Here is a 21,639-nt window from a genome sequence, read left to right on the forward strand (position 1 = left end):
CACTTTCCTGTCATTCATCCAATCCTGGCCTATCCAAGTAATGTTGGATAATGTGACGACTGTCTTCTACATAAACAAACAAGGGGGAGCAAGCTCCCTCCCTCTGTGTGTAAAGATTGACTATCAGAAGCCACATAACCCTCTCAGCAGTATACCTACCATGTGCATGGAATGCACTAGCAGTCAGTCTCAGTAGGCATTTTTCCACAGGCCACAAATGGGAGATTCATGATTCTGTTCTGAACAAGATCCCCAACCAGTGGGGAGCACCATTTTGGGATCTTTTCATCTCTCAAGAGTACAAGGAACTACTCCTGTATTGCGCTAGAGCAACTCTGGGCTGCAACTCAAAGGACAGACCACCTCAGATACACCTTTCCTCCCATCCCCCTAATATAGCAAACCCTGTGGAAGAACTGCCACAACAGAGCTTGGGTAACCCTCATTGTGCCCAATTGGCCAAGACAGTTCTGGTTCTTGGAACTCCTGAGGATTTCAACCCATCCTCCCATCAACCTCTGACCACTTCCAGATCTGCTGACCCCAAAACACAATGCTACAATCAGGCACCACAGCCCAGGACCACTACAACTCAAGGCCTGGTATTTGAATAGGGATCAGATGCAGAGCATACATGTTCAGTGGCAGTTCAATCCATTCTTAACCAAAGGAGGAAGGACTCTACCAAGAGAAGCTCTTTGACCAAATGCAAGTGTTTCTTTTCTTGGTTACAACACCAGCCATCTCCAGATCCTCTGGAATCTCTGTTTTTGTAGAATACCTGCTTACCCATAAGACATGAGGCCTCTCTATAGTTCCCTGCAGGTCCACCTTGCAGCAATCAGAGCTTTTTATCCTCTAATTGAGGACTATCTGTACTCAGCCAATGATGAGTAGATTCCTGAAGAGACTTATTAGAACTTTTCCAGCAATGGTGAAACCAACACTTCAGTGGAACCTCAACCTCATCTTTTTGGTTCTTACCAAATCTCACTTCGAATCATTAGCCACCTGTTCTTTGTCCCATCTCTGGGTGAAAGTTGTCTTCCTAGTCACCATCACATCAGCCAGGAGGGTGAGCAAGCTGGGAGCACTCATGGTAGACCCACCATACACCATCTTCCATAAAGTCTGTTTTTTGCCTCCAACTGAAGTTCATTCTTAGTCATTTCAAAGTTTCACATGAATCAGACTATTAACTTATCGGAATTTTTCCCTGAATCATATGCTCTGATGCAGAGAGAAGGCTTCAGTCCCTAGATGTCTGATGGCCTTTTATCTACAGAGAACAAAAGCAATTCAAAAGACACCTAGGCTTTTTATCACCATAGTAGTGATATCAAGGGTAAAGACCTATCTGTGCAGAGGCTCTCTAAATGGATCTCAGGCTGCATGGAGGAGGTGTAAGTCCATTCAATTAGAGCTCAAGCAACCTCTGCAGCATCTCTGCAAAAGGTACCTTTACTAGATGTATGTAGGGTGGTGACCTGGAGTGCCATACATGCCTTTACAAGACATTACACATTAGTTACTGGGGTGGCCAAACTGGCTCGTGAGCTGCATGCGGCTCTCTTACAGTTAGTGTGGCTCCTGCCCCCATTCTCTGCATACCAGACTGGGGTGGGGGAGGAAGAGGAAGGGGCTTGGGGCTTCCGCCAGAAATGACTGGTGCCTGCTAAGGGTGGGGAGCACAATTAAAAGGTTCAGGCCCCCAATAACTTGTCACACACCCCCAGTCTCGCCTCCCTCTTTCGCTCAGTGTTCCTTCCGCTCCCAGGTGTTAGCGCTGTGTGGAGAGGAAGCGGCAAACAGCTGGGAGGTGCATGGAGGGTCCTCTGTTTTAGCTCCTTGGGGAGAGGCAGCAGTAAAAGTAGTGGCTCTCCCTGCAGCTCCCAGCTGTTTCCCGTTGCCTCTACATAAGGTACAGTTCCCAGTTTGCCAGCTCTAGTAGCTACAGTGCAGGGAGGGGGCCGGCAGCACATGACCCCACATGTCTTCCTCACACATCGCCTCTGGCTGAAGCCCCATGGACAGCAGTACTACAGACAGTAATATCATCTGCAGCCTCGCGCCCACCTCCTGTTTGACTACTGCTTACTAATCTCTCACATGTGGAATATACAGGGATTGGCACTCAAAGAAGAAATGGATGTTACTTATCTGTAACTGGAAGTTCTATAACGTGTGGTCGCTATCTGAATTCCACTGCTCTGTCCTCTCTGCTTGGTAAGAATAGAACTGGAGAGGCATTGGTCTGCTCTGCTGTTTATACCTTCAGTTCAGAGCACAAGGAGATTAGCTCCCATATGCGCACCAATGGACACGGCTTACTAAAAATGTCTGGACTCAGACACATGTGAATACAAATAGGAACACACATCTCATAGAATCAGATAGGGACCACACATCTCATAGAACCTCTGGTAACAAATAACAAACCTTCATTTTCAAAATACTACCATTTTCCAACAACAACAAAATTTGTCAAAAAATTATTGCAAGTTGCTTAAGAGGAACTTACTTGGAACTCTGTCTCTGACCTGCTTCCCTGTTTGCTGGAGGAAAACCAGAACTTCAATTTAGCATGTTTCATGAAGGCAGAAAGGAGCATGTTCTGGTTAGATCCTAGAGACAGGGCCGGCTCCAGGCACCAGCCCACCAAGCTTGTGCTTGGGGCGGCGCAGCGCTCTGGCCCCCGGGGAGAGCGGGGCCACGGCCAGGCTTGCTGCCCTTCCCCCGGCACTCTGGCCGCCCTCCCCCCGGTCCCCGGGGGGAGAGCGGCGAGCCCTGGCTGGGGCTCGCCGCCCTCTCGCCGCCCTGCCCCCTGCGCTCTGGCCGCCGGGGGGAGAGCCGAGCCCCGGCCAGGAAGAGCCGAGCCCCGGCCGGGGCTCGCCACCCTCCTCCTAGGGCTCCGGCCGCCCTTCCCCCCGGCCGCCGGGGGGAGAGCGGAGCCCCTGCCGGGTGCGGCAAAAAAAGCCAGAGCCGGCCCTGCCTAGAGAGTAGTGTAGGGGATGGAGTAGAGAAATCAGAAGGACTTCAAAATTAACTTGATTGTATATGAAAGTGGGTGCTTTCAACACATAAATTTTCTTAAGCTTCTAATTTTCCTCCTTGTGAAATCTTCCTTATACATGAACACTGGAATTGACAACAGTAGTTAACAAGTTGATTTTTGTTTTGTCAAGTTGTTGGTTTGTTTCCTGGTCAGTCAAACTTTGTTTTTGTTTTTTCAGGTGAAAAGGTAACCCAAACTGTGAAAAGAGGCCTTCTTCAAAATGTATTTTTTAAAAATGTAATAAATGTACTAAATGCATTTATTAAAGGAATGTACAAAAGGAACATTGAAAAAAAACTAATTCTAGCTAAGCATCACTTGGATACGTATTCCTCACATAGATGTTACTGAGATTCTTAAAAGTATTTTTCAAACAAATTGTTGGTTTTATTTGTGTTGTAGAGTGCCTAGCAATTCAGTCAGGGCTCTATTGAGCTAAGTACTATATACACATAAGAAAAAGAAGTCCCTGCTCCAGTATTATTTCCATAGTAGAACAATTTTATATACATACTGGGAAATTAGATTGAAATTTAATCACAATAACATATTGACCTATTGCCTAAACATTTCACTCACATTGAACTGTAACTGAATCAAAAAATTAAATTACTAAAATTAGTAAATCACTGGTGCTGGTGATTTACTTGTTCTATAGACTGAGACTGAAATCTTTCCTGAGATAAAATGTTTATCACAAAATCAATGTTACACTTTTATATTTAGAAGGCCTTGAATGACAGTTGTGTATATAAATAAAAATTTGTTCTAAAATGGAAACTCTATTACAATCTGACTATGTGGAATTTTATCCTTAATGTTTTCAAAATTATAGTTCAATTGTTTTTTAAACGTAAGACAGTTGTTGTCCCTTTCCTAAGGTAAACATGGAAATATTAAGTCTATATATTATTTGTTTTTAAACAGATCTATTCTAGTCGAGAGCTTGAAGAAACATTAAACAAAATCAGGGAAATTCTCTCAGATGATAAACATGACTGGGATCAGCGAGCCAGTGCGGTATGTTTTTTATCCAAACAGATTGTCCAAACGTTGTTCTAAAAAAGCTTTCACAAAATGGTGAAGTATTTACAATTGAGATTAATTCAAGAAATTTTCATATTAGATACACTTTTAAAGATGGAATTGTTTCTCATATTTTTATATGGTGGTGGTGTATCATTACAACATCAGTTTGAAAAAAATAATTAGAATATATAGAGAAATATATTTCTAACAGTGTTTAAGTGGTAATTTTTCCAAAGGACCTCTTCCGAATCTTAGCGTGTGTATACACAAAATTATGTGCGCACACACATATGTATGTGCTGTGCAGGTAGCGACACTTGCCTGTAGGCTTTACATATTTTAAAACCTCTGTCTCTGTGCAGTCAGGAGTATTGATAACTAACTGTCTTAATTTTGTTGTAGCTCAAGAAGGTTCGATCGCTGCTTGTTGCTGGAGCTGCACAGTATGACTGCTTTTTCCAGCATCTACGGTTGTTGGATGGAGCTTTTAAATTATCAGCTAAGGATCTCAGATCCCAGGTGGTTAGAGAAGCATGCATTACTGTAGCGTAAGTACTTGCTTGGCTTTTTATGACGTTGGTTTTAAATAGCACTAGATCTAAATAAGGTATATGGCTAGCAGTGTCAAGATTTAAAAAAAAATACATCTCAGCTGTGCAAATGCACCATCAGTGTTGCAGTTCCTGTGTACCATACCTGGTTGGAGGGTGAAGTCAGGATTTGAAGCTGTAGAACAATGCATATAATCTAAGGCAGCATTCTTCATTGTAATTGCGAGTATCTTCCATGATGTAGAAGATATGTTATACCTTGGCTGAATAAGACATCAGCTTGAAAAGAGAGCGTTTGTATAAAAGAGCAGGGGAATATTTTAGTAAGTGAAATATTTTTACACTTAGTAATTTACTGAAGCTGTTCTAAAAAGGTATATGAATTTATTGTGAGTTAAGCATAGAAATAGTCCTGTTAGATTTTCATTTGAATTTTCTATTGAGAATAATTCAAGTGCTTTATAGTTGGATAATGCCTTGTCAAAATTTGTTTTGAACAGCAGATGAAGTCTTGAGTGACCTTCAGTCTATATCACTTAGGTTGGGACAAAGTTTATGTTCTCTTTAGATAATAAGTGCAATTCTTTCATAGAAAAGAAAATCACTTATAGAAAAACAGATGCGCCACCATTTGAGTTATGCATTTCAGTCCTTTTGATAACCAAATTGGATGTGTTTTACACATTACAGTAATCACTGTTTACTCGTAAACTTGGGTTCCAAGCCTCAAAACACTTACTCCTGGGTGCTTGTTACCATGACTTCAGTGTGATTATTCATAGTAACAAACTCTGTGCTCTGTAGCATTTTCAGGAGCAGGCCCTTACATTTAATAGTTTAGTCAATTGATTGAAAATAGAAGTGAAATGAGGAACTTCAATATCATACCATATATATGTGTATGTCTGTGTGTGTATACATACACACACACACACACACACACACACACACACAGAGACATGTAAGTGGTCAAATATATTTAATATAGAGCTGTCAATTAATGGTAGTTAACTCACGTGATTAACGCAAAAAAATAATCGCGATTTAACAAAGTAATCGTGATTAATCGTACTTCTAACAATAGAAAGCAATTGAAATTTAATAAATATTTTTGAATGTTTTTCTACATTTTCCATATTGATTTCAATTACAACGCAGAATACAAAGTGCACAGTGCTCACTTTCTATTATTATTTTTTAATTACAAATATATGCACCGTAAAAATGATAAAACCAAAGAAGTATTTTTCAGTTCACATCATACAAGTACTGAAGTGCAGTCTCTTTATCGTGAAAGCCTAACTTACAAAAGCAGATTTTTTTTTTTTTGGTTACATAACTGCGCTCAAAACCAAAACAGTGTAAAACTTCAGAGCCTACAAGTCGACTCAGTCCTACTTCTTATTCTGCCAATCGCTAAGACAAACAAATTTGTTTACATTGACAGGAGATACTGCTGCCTGCTTCTTATTTACAATGTCACCTGAAAATGAGAACTGGCATTCGCATGGCACATTTGTAGCCGGCGTTGCAAGGTATTTACTTGCCAGATATGCTAAACATTTGTATGCCCCTTCCATGTTTCGGCCACCATTCCAGAGGACATGCTTCCATGCTGATGATGCTTGTTAAAAAAAATACTGCGTCAATTAAATTTGTGATTGTTCTCCTTGAGGGGAGAATTGTATGTGTCCTGCTCTGTTTTACCCGCATTCTGCATATATTTCATGTTATAGTAGTCTCGGATGATGACCCAGCACATGTTCATTTTAAGAACACTTTCACAACAGATTTGACAAAATGCAAAGAAGGTACCAATGTGAGATTTTTAAAAATAACTACAGCACTCGATCCAAGGTTTAAGAGTCTGAAGAGCCGTTCAAAATCTGAGAGGGACGAGGTGTGGAGCATGCTTTGAGAAGTCTTAGAAGAGCAACACACTGATGCAGAAACTACAGAACCCAAACCGCCAAAAAAGAAAATCAACCTTCTGCTGGTGGCATCTGACTCGGGTGATGAAAATGAACGTGCATCAGTCCGCACTGCTTTGGATCGTTATCAAGCAGAACCCATCGTCAGCATGGAAGCATGTCCTGTGGAATGGTGGTTGAAGCATGAAGGGACATATGAATCTTTAGCACATCTGGCACGTAAATATCTTGCAACACGAGCTACAACAATGCCATGCAAACGCCTGTTCTCATTTTCAGATGACATTGTAAACAAGAAGCAGGCAGCATTATCTCCCACAAATTGTAACCAACCTTGTTTGAGTGATTGGCTGACCAAGAAGTAAGACTGAGCGGACTTGTAGGCTCTAAAGATTTACATTGTTTTATTTTTGAATGCAGTTAGTTTTTTTCTACATAATTCTACATTTGTAAGTTCAACTTTCATGATAAAGAGATTGCACTATAGGACTTGTATGAGGTGAATTGAAAATACAATTTTTTTGTTTCTTATAGTGCAAATATTTGTAATAAAAAATAAATATAAAGTGAGCACTGTACACTTTGTATTCTGAGTTGTAATTGAGATTAACATATTTGAAAACATAGTAAACATCCAAAAATATTTAAAATAAATAGTATTCTATTGTTGTTTAACAGCGCGAATTATCACGATTAATTTTTTAATCGCTTGACAGCCCTAATTTAATGTTCATGGTATTCTCAGAGATGCACAAACAGAAATAGACATTTTTTTCTGTGGTGTGGGGACTTTCCCTCAACAAATTAAGAAAAAAAAATCCATATTTTACCACAGAGTAGACAGGCACTCTTCCTTTTAAATGCATCTTCACAAAAGACATTATTTAACCCTTTGGTACTCGGCATGTCACTCGCTTCTGATTACACGCGCATCTTGCATTTGCTCTGCACTGGTGAAACCTTTGCCCTGAGCAATGGAGAATTAAATTGCTATGAGTATGGAAATCATCATCTACTCTGAACTTATGGCCACAGTCCTTGAATAAATAAGATGGGGAGGGACTGCAGATTTCATGCATGGGTAACTATGACACATTTTATAGTTGCCTATGGCAGGATAAATTATTATATAAAACTCAAAATGTCACTTAATGTCATTAGAATAAATGCTGTGTTAAATTACTTTTAGAATTCAATTTTAATATATTTCATTTACAATGAATGCTTGATGTCCTTGAGAATATCCACATGAATGTTTTGTTTTCCAAGTTTATACTGTCATGGTATGGTAAGAAACAAAAATAACACTGTAGGTCCTAAGTAACGGTACACACATTAACTTCAGGTTTTTAAAAGTGATATTTTACATGTAATCTTAATTTTAAGGAAGCCTAAGTCTGAGAGAGAAAATTACTTACTAATGTTTAAACTTTCAAGTTGTCTGCAAGGTAAACAGTGTGGTATTCATGAATTCCGTGAATCTTTTTTCATTAGGAAGATATAGACGTGGAAAAACATAAATTAAGTACTATCATAGCCGTTGTTTGGAAAGATGAGTCTTTAAAATGTGTGATTAACTTTCTGTTACTTATTTTGAGGCCATAAAATTATTTTTATTAACTAGTTTTATTTCATTTCCTGAACAGTCATCTTTCAACAGTTTTGGGAAACAAGTTTGACCATGGGGCTGAAGCCATTGTGCCTACTCTTTTTAATCTGGTCCCTAACAGCGCCAAAGTTATGGCAACTTCTGGCTGTGCTGCAATCAGATTTGTCATTCGTGTAGGTATTCCTCTGATGGTATTTTATGGATTTGTTTGATAAAAAGTAACTCTACTCAGCTAGTCGCTCCTAACAAAAATCTGTTGCCAGTCTAATATATATTCCATATTTACATAGTCATTGTTTTTAAAGACTGAACTGTAAGTTTTGCCCTGGGCAAGTAATTTTTTTGACAGAGGAACAAAATGTCATTATTCATCATCCATCACCACAATCATGGTAAAGCGTGGGCAAGGAGATATTGTGAAGGGCAAGTGCATTTTCCTGACTGTTTTGCGAGGCTGGGCTATTTAAGCGTATACCAAGAAATAACATTATCTTGAGGGAACGGCAAAGTGATTTAAACTGTGGATTCGCTAGTAATCAAAACATCCATTTTATTTAAATAAAAAAAAATCAGACTGCCTGCAGTTTATATATAAAAAGCTCTGACCCTCTTTAGCCTTTACAAGTAGTAATTACTATTTTACACTGACCTTATCCACACTACAGCTGGATCTGGGGTTGTTTTTGTAAATTGTTAGAGATCCAGTCAGCTTAACTAGTTGCAAGTGTTTTTATGGCATCCACACCTAGTAGTCTTCCTAACCATGTTTTAAGAGCATATTCTGGGACATCCTGGACAGCTGTCACTTAGAACCTAAGTAACAACTGCGTGTGCTAAGGGCCATGGGTGTTTTTCTTCCAGAGCGTTCTGGGATGTCTAACTGCACAGTTAGGAGAGGAGGAGGGAGTAGTTTTTTCAGTTACAATGGCATGAGTTGGGATGTCTGTACACACCAAAATAACTATTTCTGGTTGCTCACAGAAGCCAAACTATATACCAGGCTAGTTAGGTGTTGGGGTAAGATATAAAAAGTGAATACAACCAATGATTTGCTTATTGCAATTTAATGGGGAAAAAGGTTTATGACAGTGTTTAAACTTTCGTCCACGAAAGAATAACAGACAATATCATACCAGATAATAAATTTGGCAGTCGAATAATTCCCATCCCAGTGTGCCCCTAAGCCTTATCAATCAGATAACTTTTGCAGTGTGCCTTGAAGGTCAGCAAATTTGAGCTCTTTTGTACCAAACGCTGGAAATGAGCCGAAGGACCCTCACAGAAAGCACACTACCCCCTGGCTTGTCTCTCTAATCACGAAGGGTCAAGCACCTTGACTGATATGATTCATAGCGGTAGGGCACTGGGAGGGCAGAGATGATCTGTTGGGGCAGGTCCCAGGCTAATTAGGACTTTATAGGTCAAAGCTAACACTTCAGGAGAGGGATAGCTCAGTGGTTTGAGCATTGGCCTGCTAAACCCAGGGTTGTGAGTTCAATCCTTGAGGGGGCCACTTGGGGATCTGGGGCAAAATCAGTACTTGGTCCTGCTAGTGAAGGCAGGGGGCTGGACTCGATGACCTTTCAAGGTCCCTTCCAGTTCTAGGAGATGGGATATCTCCATTAATTTATTTATTTATTTATTTGAAATAAATTTATTTAATTTATTTCAAACTCCTCCTAAAAACCAGCTGGCTGCCAGTGTAGATGCTGGGGTACTGGTGTCTTGTGGTGCTAGTCAGAGATCCCACTTATTCTGTAGCAGCTTCAGTCTCCCACCTTCAGTCTTGTTTGCCCTTTCATTGTGTTTCCTGTTCCTTGCCCTGGCAGTGCTTAGTGTAGTCTGTTTTCCCTTTGAAAACCAGTAGAAGCAGATTATGAGACAAGTGGACATCAGGGTGAGGAATCCTTTCCACTATCAGAGAGGTGGGACTTAGCTCATGCAGTTGAGCACTAGCTCCAGTGTTTAAGCTGTTGAAGTGGGATTCTGTTAAAAAGAAATATATCTGTGGACAACATTAAAGCTGTCTTATTAATGCAATCTCAAAGTCAATTTAAAGCAAGCTGTAGGCCAATATTCCGTATTTTTCAGAAATATTTGATTACATAAATAATTTTGTGCATTTTTCTAATTCCTCTTTGATGCATTTTTCTGAAAGGCCTGTGTCATGATGTAAATAGCTCTAGAGACCAAATATTGTAAAATAAGGCTGTTGCGTCTATTTGAAACATCGTGTTCCTTCCCCAGTAGAGTCTCATTACCACATGCCTTATATGTTGATCAAATACCCTTATTCATTGATGAAAACTGTACAAAAGTACAAATGAATTGATATTAATTTTTAAAAGTCAGTTACGTGAAAAATACGACAAATCAGTTGCTGTTCTGGAATTTTCTATGTTAATTTATTTTTAATGTTGAGAGTAGGCAGTGTATTAAAAACTGAGAAGAATCCTGCTGTTATGAGAGGTTCACATGGTCATGTATCACATTCACAAGCTATGGGAAAAAATACCATGCACTGAATGGGTTGCTAATAATACAGTTTAAAAAAGGCCATGCAGTCTTTATATTATTTATATCGGTTTACTTTTTATGCTCAGGTGTTGGTTAGAATAACATCTGAAATTGTATGGAAGCAACATCAATTTAGATTTTCTGTGGAGAAACAGATATGGTACATTTGAGCCTTCAAAGGGTTTTTTTGGTGGCTAAATGTTACATAAATGAGAAAATTGGGGTATGGTCAGAAATGTGTTTCCTAGGATATTTTTATATCTTAATTTTACATATGTTCATGACCTAGTCAGGGAAGTGTACTTTTACACACATTCTAAATTTGGATTAAACAATTAACATTTAAAATCCTATATTTAATCATTAATATTTTATCTGTTGCTGAAAAATTATTAACTACGTTCATTTGAAATTTAGCACTCTGATATTAGGAATGTTTTTGGCATTGGCTTCATTGTGTTATAATATTTATGGATTTTTTTCAGCATACCCATGTGCCCAGACTAATACCTTTAATAACAAGCAACTGTACTTCAAAATCAGTTGCTGTCAGGAGGTGAGTATTTTATAAATAACAAATTATTAAAACTGTTAGTTTATATTCCTTAATTTTATAATAGACTACTAGCAAAATTATCTTCAAAATAGTATGTTTTTATTGCAGTCACCGTAATATAATGTGAAAATCTATTATCTAATAAGCTACCATGCACTACAGATAATTGAGATTCAACAAAGTAAGCGTCCACGTGCTGGTAATGAGTGAAAAAAACTTTCCCTAGAAAATATGTGAGGGGGCCTCAACTATCAATTTCTGCAGAATTGAAGCTTTTGATTTTGATTTTTTGATTTTTTTAAGTTTCAAGCTTATTTCACTGCAGAAGGTAACCTTCTAAATGGAACCTAAATGTAAATAAATGAAGTGTTTTCCCAAGTCGGCAGAGCTCTAGTACTTCTGCTGCCATAGGTTTCCTAAGCAGTAATAGACTGAAATTAACATTACTCTGGTCAGTTTTGCTGCTGCAGTTCAGAACCCACTGAGCAACAGTGAATGTATCGAATTTGTCATTTTTACGCTAATGCCCCTACTTTGCAAATCTATGAACAGCAGCAGAGGCAGACACAGAGGTTATTCATGGGGATGGGGCAGCTCAGAAGCATTATAGATTTTTGCCTCCCACTCTTACAGCTCCTTGAAGGGCTTGAGTGGAGTAGTGAGATCTGCCCTTCTATGGAGCTGGGGAGGGATAGAGTAGCAGAGACCTTCCTCCACTTGAAGCTGTCAGAAGGTTCTGCAGGGGGACAAAAAGATGGAAAGTTCCTTGCATCTTCCAGCGGCTTGGTGATTGGACTTCTACATTTATAAGACACCAGCTAGCTACAGGCGGTTACAAAAGATGATACTCCTAAGCAAGGAACAGGACTTGCTGTCTTGTCGAAAACCCACCAACCTCCTCCTCAACAGGTTTGGTGTGGTTGATTTTCTCACTGGGGAATTGCCACTTGACTTAGCTAGTGTGCCTTTTGTGCTAAACATGTTAAAGCGGTTGTATTTGTAGAAACGCTTGTTGAACATCAAGTGGTCATATGAACCATTTCTGCTTTTTTAAAATGCAGTGTGATTGCATGTAAGTGGAAAAATCTAAACAATGTGCAAAGTAAAAAATTTTCCACCATTACAACAGAAGAAGCCAAACAATTTCCTAGTGTGTTAAGTGTGAGATATTTTATTATATGCAGTTATTATTTTCCAGGAGGAAAAAGAACAAAGTTATCACCTATTATTTCAGGAAAGTAGAGAATTGCAGGTTTTTAACATTTTTTTCCTATTTTGTTTTAGACGCTCCTTTGAATTTTTAGACCTGTTACTGCAGGAGTGGCAGACTCATTCACTGGAAAGGTAGGAGTTCCTTTTTGTCATCTAGAAAAGTTTTCAGTTAATTTAAAAAAAAAAAAAAAATCCTTCATTTAAATCCTACAACTAGACCACTTAAGTCATTTGTGAAATAGACTTTTGCTCTGTATAATTATACTATTTGCTCTTATGAATTGTCCTATCAGTGTTTTATTGCTGCTGTTTAAACTTACTTTGGGATTTAGAACTGGTATACAAATACTTACCTGAAATTTAAAAGGTTTGTTTAAATTTTGTTTTGTTTCTCTTAGCATTAATGTGATGAAAAAATAATTTTATGCTCCAGTCAAACAACTGTATTTTGAAGAGAAAACAGATATTTTTCTTCAAGTTATTGTCCCTACAGGTGTTCTATGTCTTATGTGTGCACTTTCATGCACTTTACATCAAACTTTTTGTCAGCATGCCCTCAGGACCGTGCCTTTGACCTGCTCATCTGTGTGCTCCATTACAAGAATATATAGGGAGTGGTGGTCCTCCTCAACTGCTTGCAGCTTGAGCCAGTGTTGTGGTATCTGCTAGCTAGCTACACAGCTTGTTTATTATTTTTATGAAGTATTTCTTTTTGTTAGCTTTTCATTTATTTTATAGCCCAAACGTGTGCTTGGGATGAGGGGTGTTTCCTTCTCCTTTTTTGTGGTCAGGGCTTCTGTTGCCCTCAGCCCGTGTTTTTTTGTAGCCTTTCCTACATGTATTCTGAAAACTCAAGACTTCCATTAGTGTTTGTATTAATCAATGTTCTAGTGATTTTAATTGTAGTTTGGTAGTTGAGATGTTAGTTACATTTTTTGTCGGGGGTATGCAAGAAGGACCTGCAGTCTTTTTAAAACATTATTACTATTCCTTCAATAAATAATTATTACAAATTAGGTTCTGATGATAGTGTGTCTGGAATTTTAATCCTAACATTAGAAAGAAAAGGAAATACTACAAAATTCTTATTACCAGAAATACTTTCTAGATTGGTGGTATTGTACAATCTGTGTGTTTGGCTGCATAGATGCAATATCAAACTAGCTAAAAGGTGAGAAAAGTTTTGTTCTGTCTTCGCTCCCAATAAAGTTGCATAACTTTTTTGTCCAGAGTGCAAAATAGGATCATGATGTTGGAAATACTGTGACTGAATATTTTTTCTAAGGAGAAGTATGTTACCCAGCAGTGGCTTAAATTAGTCTACAGTAAAATGACCTGGAAAATATTTTACACATTACTCAGTGATACATAATATACTATGTATTGCTAGCATGTTAAATCAGAGAGGTAAAAAAATCTCTCTTTTCCCTAAGAAAAGACAAAATCAGTATTTTGCTGCGACAATATTTGATAGATATTATACTGGCTGACAATATTCAGTGCATTTTAAATCCAGCCTGAAAAGGATGTAAATAAAACATATTAATCTAGGTACTTATTGGCCATAATCACAGTAATATCTGAGCATCTCACAGACTTAAATGTATTTAACCTCATTAACACTCTGGTGAGGTAGGAAAAGTAGTATTTTTCACAGATGGGGAGCTGAGGTATAGAGCGATTAAATGATTTGCCTACGGTTACATAGGAAGTCTGTAGCAGAGCTGGGAATTGAACCTAACCTCCTAAATCCTTGTCCAATAACTTAAATGCAAGATCATCCTTTCCTAATACTGTGGTGATATTTTATAAGTAATGAGAATTCTTTGCTTTCAACTACTAGTACAGTATTTTTGAGTAATCCTTCTTCTTCAAGAGATGTCCCTGTGGGGGCTCCACTCCAGGTGTTGATGTGTCCCTGCGCCTTCACTTAGAGATTTTAACAGCAGTACTCGTACCAGTCACGCACTCGCAGAGCCTGCCCCTCGGCTCTGAGTGTACCTTAATAGTACGCCAGTGCGACCAGTCTCCTCAGTTCCTTCTCTACCGTCCCTGGCCTGAGATGGAGCCCAGCAGACTCGTTAGAGACTTTCTCTCCCTTTGTTACAATTACCTTTCTAGTTAGTTAGTTTGTTACCAGTAGTACTTAGTTACCATTTTTTATCCTTTTCTCTCCTAAGATAAATAAATAAATAAAACCTTTTCCTTTGTTCCTGTCAGTGGCAGCCGCTTCCAATATGTTTGGCTCCCCAGGCTTTAAGCGCTGCTCTGCCTGCAAAGATGCCATCCCTCTGTCAGAAGGCCATGCAAAGTGCATAAAATGTTTGGGGGTGTCCCACATCCCCCCAAAAATGTGCCCACTGCAGCAAACTTAAATCTAGGGCACAGAAGGACAGGGAGCTGAGACTAAAACTGCTCCTCCTTCAAAAATCATTAGGGTCAGCTTCAGACCCGGGTGCTGACTCAGGATCCACTGCACGCCACAGCCCCCCGCCTCAAGAGAGACAAGAAAACTGCAAAAAAAAAGGGCACCTTCTCTCACCTGCAAAGGAAACTTTGCGGGAGAAGACTTCCTCAGGCAGGTCTACAGCCTCCCTCCGAGCACTTCCCCAGCTGAGCACTTCTGACGCGCTGGGCTCCTCCGGCGCCATGTGAAACCCGGCTGCGGCTGTGGAGGTACCACCAAACTCCGGTGCCGAGGCTTCAGGCTTCCAGTTGCCTGCCTCTCATATGGCACCGTTCAGCACCGCGACGGAAGCCGTGCCGACACATGCTGACGTGCCTGACCCCCCCGCAGGCTTTTGTTGCTTTCCCGGCACCGACACCCACTAAGCTGGCCGGCAGTGAAACAATGCTTAGGACACCGGTGCAGAGGGATTCTTCTTCACAGCACATTCCTCTTGCACAGCCCTCCCCTCACAGAGGAGGTCCAACACTGCAATTTACAGAGTCTAGGGATCTGCTGGTATCACCTGTCCTGCAGTCACCCCTACTCAATGCCTATTTCTCTCCAAATGCTCAGTCAAGGTCCGGACAGCCTTCCTCCAATGATGGTCAATCAATCAATAGAGGTCAGAAAAATTACCTCGTCCTACTCTCAGGGTCCTGCCCCATGGTGTGTAAACCCCTGGATGGCACCACCTATGCCCTTCCCTCCACAGTGGCAATATTGGGCACCAGGGGCATCTTATCCTCGAGACCACACTCACTATGCCACCTCAACCAGGCGCAACACCTGTCCGGCCCCGCCAGCTGACGAACCTGACACTGACATAAGGCACCAGGCAGCACCATCACAACTGCAGGATCAGTCACAACCTGCCTCAAACCCAGTAGACCCAGTTGTTATGCTTGATGAAGCCTTACTTCCCCCTTCCCCCACATCTTCGGATGATTTCTCAAAACTTCAAGACCTTTTCAAAAGAGTTGCCAGAGAGTTAAGAATTAACTTGGAGGAGGTTCCTGAACAGCAGCATGAGTTAATGGACATCCTTCAGCCCTCTTCTTCTTCTAGGATTGCATTACCGATCAACGCAGCCCTTTTGGAACCTACTAGGGCCATCTGGCAGAGTCCTGCTGCAAGCTTACCTACCTGTAAACGAGCGGACTGCAAGTACTTCATCCTTTCCAAGGGCTCTGAATTCCATTTCACTCATCCAGTGCCAAACTCGCTGGTAGTAGACGCAGTTACCAAAAGACCAAACACCAGTTTCCCCACTCCACCCCATCCGACAAGGACAGTAAGTGACTAGATTTGCATCTTCCACGTTACAGTTTCGCATTGCTAATTATACTGCTGTTCTGGCAAAATATGACCACAAAAATTGCAACAAATTCGTGGACTTTATTGATGACATTCCGGAAGGAAAAAAACAATTCACAGCTCTAGTTTCCGAGGGACAAATCATCTCACATACCGCTCTTCAAGCGGCCCTTGATGCAGCCAACACTGCAGCAAGATCCACTGCTACAGTAGTGGTCATGCGCTGAGGTTCATGGCTTTCCTCCTCTTCCTTTCCTTGAGAGGTCTAGAATACCATTTAAGATCTTCCCTTTGGCAACAAACTCTTTGCCTTCACGACGAACGACATACTTCATTCAATGAAAGACTCAAGTCTCTACGGTCTCTATGAATTCAAACACCTACGATCAGAAGGCGACAGTATCGGTATCAACCCTACCAGAGTCCACGTTACCCTGCATATACCCAGCAATTCCATAGATCACATGAGCAACGACAACAGCAGCAATGCCAGAGACCCAGATACTAGTGTCACTGTCCCAATTCCTCGGCAGCGTCTCAACCCCCTCCGATTAATGAGCAGATTTGAAGCCTTGGTCGAGGGTTTAGAAAACAATGTTCCCACTTCAGCGCTTACACCACATGTCCCTATTTTTGGACACCGCCTACAACCATTCTCCTATCAATGGCAGAACATTACTACTGACAAGTGGGTTACAGAGGTTGTCACAATTGGCTATTCGATCCCTTTCCTATCCTTGCCTCCTACTTACCCACCCTCCCTGTCCCTCTTCAGGGACCCCTCTCACGAGCAACTACTCATCCAAGAAGTACAACATCTTCTATTGGGATCAGTGGAACTTGTGCCTGAACGACATAGAGGGAAGGGGTTTTATTCCCATTATTTCTTAACAGAAAAGAAAACCGGGGGATGGCGACCTATCCTCAACCTCAAGCGGCTCAACAAATTTATCAAAAAGCAAAAGTTCAAAATGGTTACCCTCACCACCGTAATCCTAGTGCTGGAGCAGGGCGATTGGTTTTCAGCCCTCGACCTACAGGACGCCTATTTTTATGTGACTATACATCCGGCACACAGATGTTTCCTTCATTTTACCCTTGGCTCAACACATTTTCAATACAGGGTGCTACCCTTCGGCCTATCCACCGCCCCCTGTGTTTTTTCCAAGCTCCTAGACATAGTCACTGCCTACCTTAGGAAACAAGGACTTATCATAATTCCTTACCTCAGTGATTGTCTCCTCAAAGCTTCAACGCTCGATGAAGCGCTTCGATTCACGCAGCTCACTGTCGATTGTTTCCTATCCCTTGGCCTACAAATAAACAAAAACAAATCCACGTTATCTCCTACTCAGCACCTGGAGTTCATAGGAGCACACCTCGATTCCCGGACGGGGAATAGCATCTCTCCTGCCTGATTGCTTCAACACCATGAAATTATTGGCAACGAAACTCTGCGACAGTCCTCAGGTCACTGCTCGAGACTGTCTACAACTACTAGGTCACATGACCTCGTGCACTTTCGTGGTCCAAAACGCACGACTATACATGAGGTTCTTCCAAGCTTGGTTGGCCATGGTTTACAGACCGAATGTGCACGCTCTAAAAAAGCCTCTATCCATACCTTTCAGAGTCAAAGACTCTCTCCTATGGTGGACAGTTCCCTCCAACCTCTGCTCTGGAGTCCCCTTTCTCCAGGATGCTCCATCCCTCATAATGACTACCGATGCATCCCGCACAGGGTGGGGTGCACACATGTTCCACCACACAGCCCAGGGGTATGGTCTTAAGCCGAAACCTCCCTGCACATAAATGTCCTAGAACTTCAAGCCATACGCAATGCCTGCTGTCACTTCCTCCCATTAATCCAGAACCAACATATATGGATAATGACAGACAACATCGCTTGCATGTTTTATGTAAACAGGCAGGGTGGGGTTAGCTCACACGCGCTTTGCACAAAAGTCATGAAGCTCTGGAATTGGTGCCTTGCGAACAACATTCTGATATCAGCCGCCTATCTTCCTGGAGCTATGAATACCACAGCGGATTAATTAAGCAGACACTTTCCCTGGGATCATGAACGGGATATAAACGAGACAATCATCTACAACATATTCCACGTGTGGGGCTACTCAACTATAGACCTTTTCACAATTGTGAAAAACACGAAATGTCCCGAATTTTGCTCCAGAGTGGGACTGGGCAAACATTCCCTGGGAGGTGCGTTTATGATCCCATGGCACCAGGACTTGCTATATGCTTTTCCTCCGATACTGGTTCTCCACAGAGTACTAACAAAGATACAGACAGATCGTGCCACGGTAATTCTGATTGCCCCGTCGTGGCCCAGACAACCATGGTTTCCGTTCCTCACCAGAATATCAATCCTCCCACCAATCTCGTTGCCCCTCACTCCAAACCTTCTATTGCAGCAATACGGCTGATTTCTTCACCCCAACCTGTCCATGCTTCACCTCAAAGCTTGGTACCTACAGGGTTCTCCCAAAATGAACTAGCATACTCTGAGCAGGTTCAAAGAATGCTCCTACATAGCAGAACACAATCTACTCGCATCACCTATCTCCGTAAGTGGAAGCGATTCACACACTGGTGCTCACCTAAACAACTTCTTCCTACTTCTGCACCTCTCCCAGTCATACTTGACTACCTATTAGATCTCAAGCGATCGGGCCTTTCTTTCAGCTCCATCAAAGTCCACTTAGCTTCTATTACAACTTTTCATGACAAGATCGACGATACCTCTGTTTTTGCTCATCCAATCACCAAGCGTTTTCTCAAAGGGCTCCAATCCCTATACCCAGACATTAAATCTCCTACCCCTCCGTGTGACCTTCAATTAGTTTTATCCTGCTTAACTCAACAACCATTCGAGCCCCATGCCACTTGCTCCCTCTTACACCTCTCTAAGAAAACAGCATTCCTAGTGGAATCACCTCCGCCAGACGGGCAGGAGAAATAGCAGCTCTCATGGCAGACCCACATTATACACTATTTTTTAAGGACAAGGTAACCCCGCCCCCAATTACATCCTAAATTCCTTCCAAAGGTGCACTCGTCGTTCCACATCAATGAGCCGATACACCTACCAACTTTATTTCCTAAACCACATGCAAACTCTTTTGAATTTACCATGTCTACGTTAGACGTACGCAGGACTTTTGTCCTTCTATTTGGATAGAACCAAGCCCTTTAGGAACTCTTCGTCTCCATCGAGAGTGTTCCAAAGGGACACCTATTTCTACCCAGAGACTTTCAAACTGGATTTCTGAGTGTATCCGACTGTGCTATCAAATAAAGAAAGTGACACCTCTAGCCTCCTCTCTATCAATCCAGTAGTATGCTATTTTTATTCTGCACTAATTGATTGATTGATATCAAAAGACTGATCATTCAAAAACTAAGTTTTAAGGAATACAGTGGGGAGACACTTTATCTTTGTACTTATTCAAGAGAAGTCTATTTTCTATCACTGATCAATATATTGACTTCTTTACTAAACATGCATCTTCTTAAAATTGAAAGGTACTTTCTAGCATGCCTGTCTTAACAATGGGCCCAAGTAAGCATGCAGGCACAGATTCCATCTTCCGAACCAGGAATAGCTGGGGCCTGACAGCCTACCTAAGCATCTTAAAAAGGGATAGTTATGTCATTATGGCTCTCATGTCTTTCCTGACTTGCATCTGCTAGAAGGACGGTCCAGACCCAATATCACGGTCACTGTGGGTAGATCTACAGTACAGTAGAAGACCCATGGCACAACTGCAGCTGGCTCAGGTCAGTTTACTCATGCTGCGAGGTTAAAAATTGCAGTGTAGATATTTGGGCTTAGGCTGGAGCCTGGGCTCTGAGCCCCCGTGAGAGGGGCGGGTCTCAGAGCTCAGGCTCTAGTCCGAGCCTGAATGTCTATACTGCAATCTTTAGCCCTACAGCTTGAACCTCTTGAGCCTAAGTCATTTGACCCAGCTCCAAAACTTGGTGCCGCGGGTTTTTAATTGCAGATATACTCTGTATGACTTAGAGAAACTTAATTAACAGGTAAGAAATTACCTTGGTATAATTAAATTTGTAAAATTAAAAACTAATATGAGGTATGTTTGTCTTCTAGGCATGCAACTGTCTTGGTTGAAACCATCAAGAAGGGCATTCATGATGCTGATGCTGAGGCAAGAGTGGAGGCAAGAAAGTAAGAGTTTTGAGTGAACTTGTAATCTTGGTTGAAAGATTTGAAGCGCCGCATCTCCGCCCTTGCCCCTCCCTCCCAGAAAGTCCTAAGCACCGCCAAACAGCTGGGACAAACAGCTGTTTGGCGGCGCTTATGACTTTCCGGTGGGGAGAGCGGGGATGCGGCGTGCTCCGGAGAGGAGGTGGAGTGGGGGTGGGAAGAGGTGGGCCTGGAGTGGAGGAGGACGGGAACAGGTGGGCCTGGAGCATCCCATGGCAAAGTCAGTGCCCTGTTCTGCTCCGGGGAAGCTGCTGCTGTGAAGGTGCTTCCTAGCATCCTTGCCTGTAGCACGCTGTGCTTGTGTGAGGTAAGCCATGGGCACTTCCCAACCACAGTACAGTACTATACAGTATATAATGCCTTTTGTCTGCCCGAAAAAAATTTCCGTGGAACCTAACCCCCCACATTTACATTAAATCTTATGGGAAAATTGGATTTGTTTAACATCATTTCACTTAGTTGCATTTTTCAGGAACATAACTACAGTGTTAAGTGAGGAGTTACTGTATGCTTAAGGTATTTAACTGTTAATCACTGAAGAATCTGGTTGAAATTGATCATTTAATATAATCCTAAAATGAACATTTTTTTCCATGCAAAATGCCCTACCTAATTTAGTAAAGCTTAGAAGAGTTCCTGGTTTTTGTTTTGTAAAATCTGATGACTTCAGTAAAATGGAAGCATTGTAGATCAGTATTTCTGCCTAATCAGTCTCTTACTTCCATGAGTACAAAACATCATTGAACAACTAACAGTTCTTTTGTTAAGACAGACGATAATTCTGCTCATCCTCCTATGCTTGTTTTCTGCAGGGACAACAAAATAAAATAAATACCTATCATCTATATTTTGTAAATAAAGGTAATTAACAGTCCTTTGAAATATAATAAGGAAGCATATAAGTAGCATGAAAATGACCATTTAAAATTGGTGCCTTTTTCATGCAAGGTTTTAACTTGGAATCTGCCCTTCTTTGTGACGGTAATGCTTATTATTTTCTGTTACAAAAGATTCTTTTTTTGTAGAGGTTCACTGCTTGTCACACATGGAGACATCCAGTTACACAAGAATAAAACACAAGTATAGGAAATAAAACTGAAAATTAATGGATAAAGCTACTGTTCAACCCCTGCTCTTTTCATAGTCTCATTCAAATCCATTAAAACT

General features: G+C 41.2%; 1 protein-coding gene across 40 annotated transcripts in view; it reads left to right on the plus strand.

Moving 5' to 3' along the window:
- The window catches only part of CLASP2 (cytoplasmic linker associated protein 2), a 277,113-nt gene that overhangs the window by 121,226 nt on the left and 134,248 nt on the right, over window positions 1-21,639 (plus strand). For all 40 annotated transcript variants that reach the window (XM_054019451.1, XM_054019452.1, XM_054019454.1 and 37 more), the window contains 6 exons: window positions 3,983-4,075; window positions 4,487-4,632; window positions 8,213-8,348; window positions 11,178-11,248; window positions 12,533-12,592; window positions 20,356-20,433. In XM_054019451.1, the coding sequence (XP_053875426.1) occupies window positions 3,983-4,075; window positions 4,487-4,632; window positions 8,213-8,348; window positions 11,178-11,248; window positions 12,533-12,592; window positions 20,356-20,433 (584 nt within the window). The remainder of the gene's footprint in view (window positions 1-3,982; window positions 4,076-4,486; window positions 4,633-8,212; window positions 8,349-11,177; window positions 11,249-12,532; window positions 12,593-20,355; window positions 20,434-21,639) is intronic.

Source organism: Malaclemys terrapin, chromosome 2, assembly GCF_027887155.1.
Source record: "Malaclemys terrapin pileata isolate rMalTer1 chromosome 2, rMalTer1.hap1, whole genome shotgun sequence".
NCBI lineage: Eukaryota > Metazoa > Chordata > Testudines > Emydidae > Malaclemys > Malaclemys terrapin.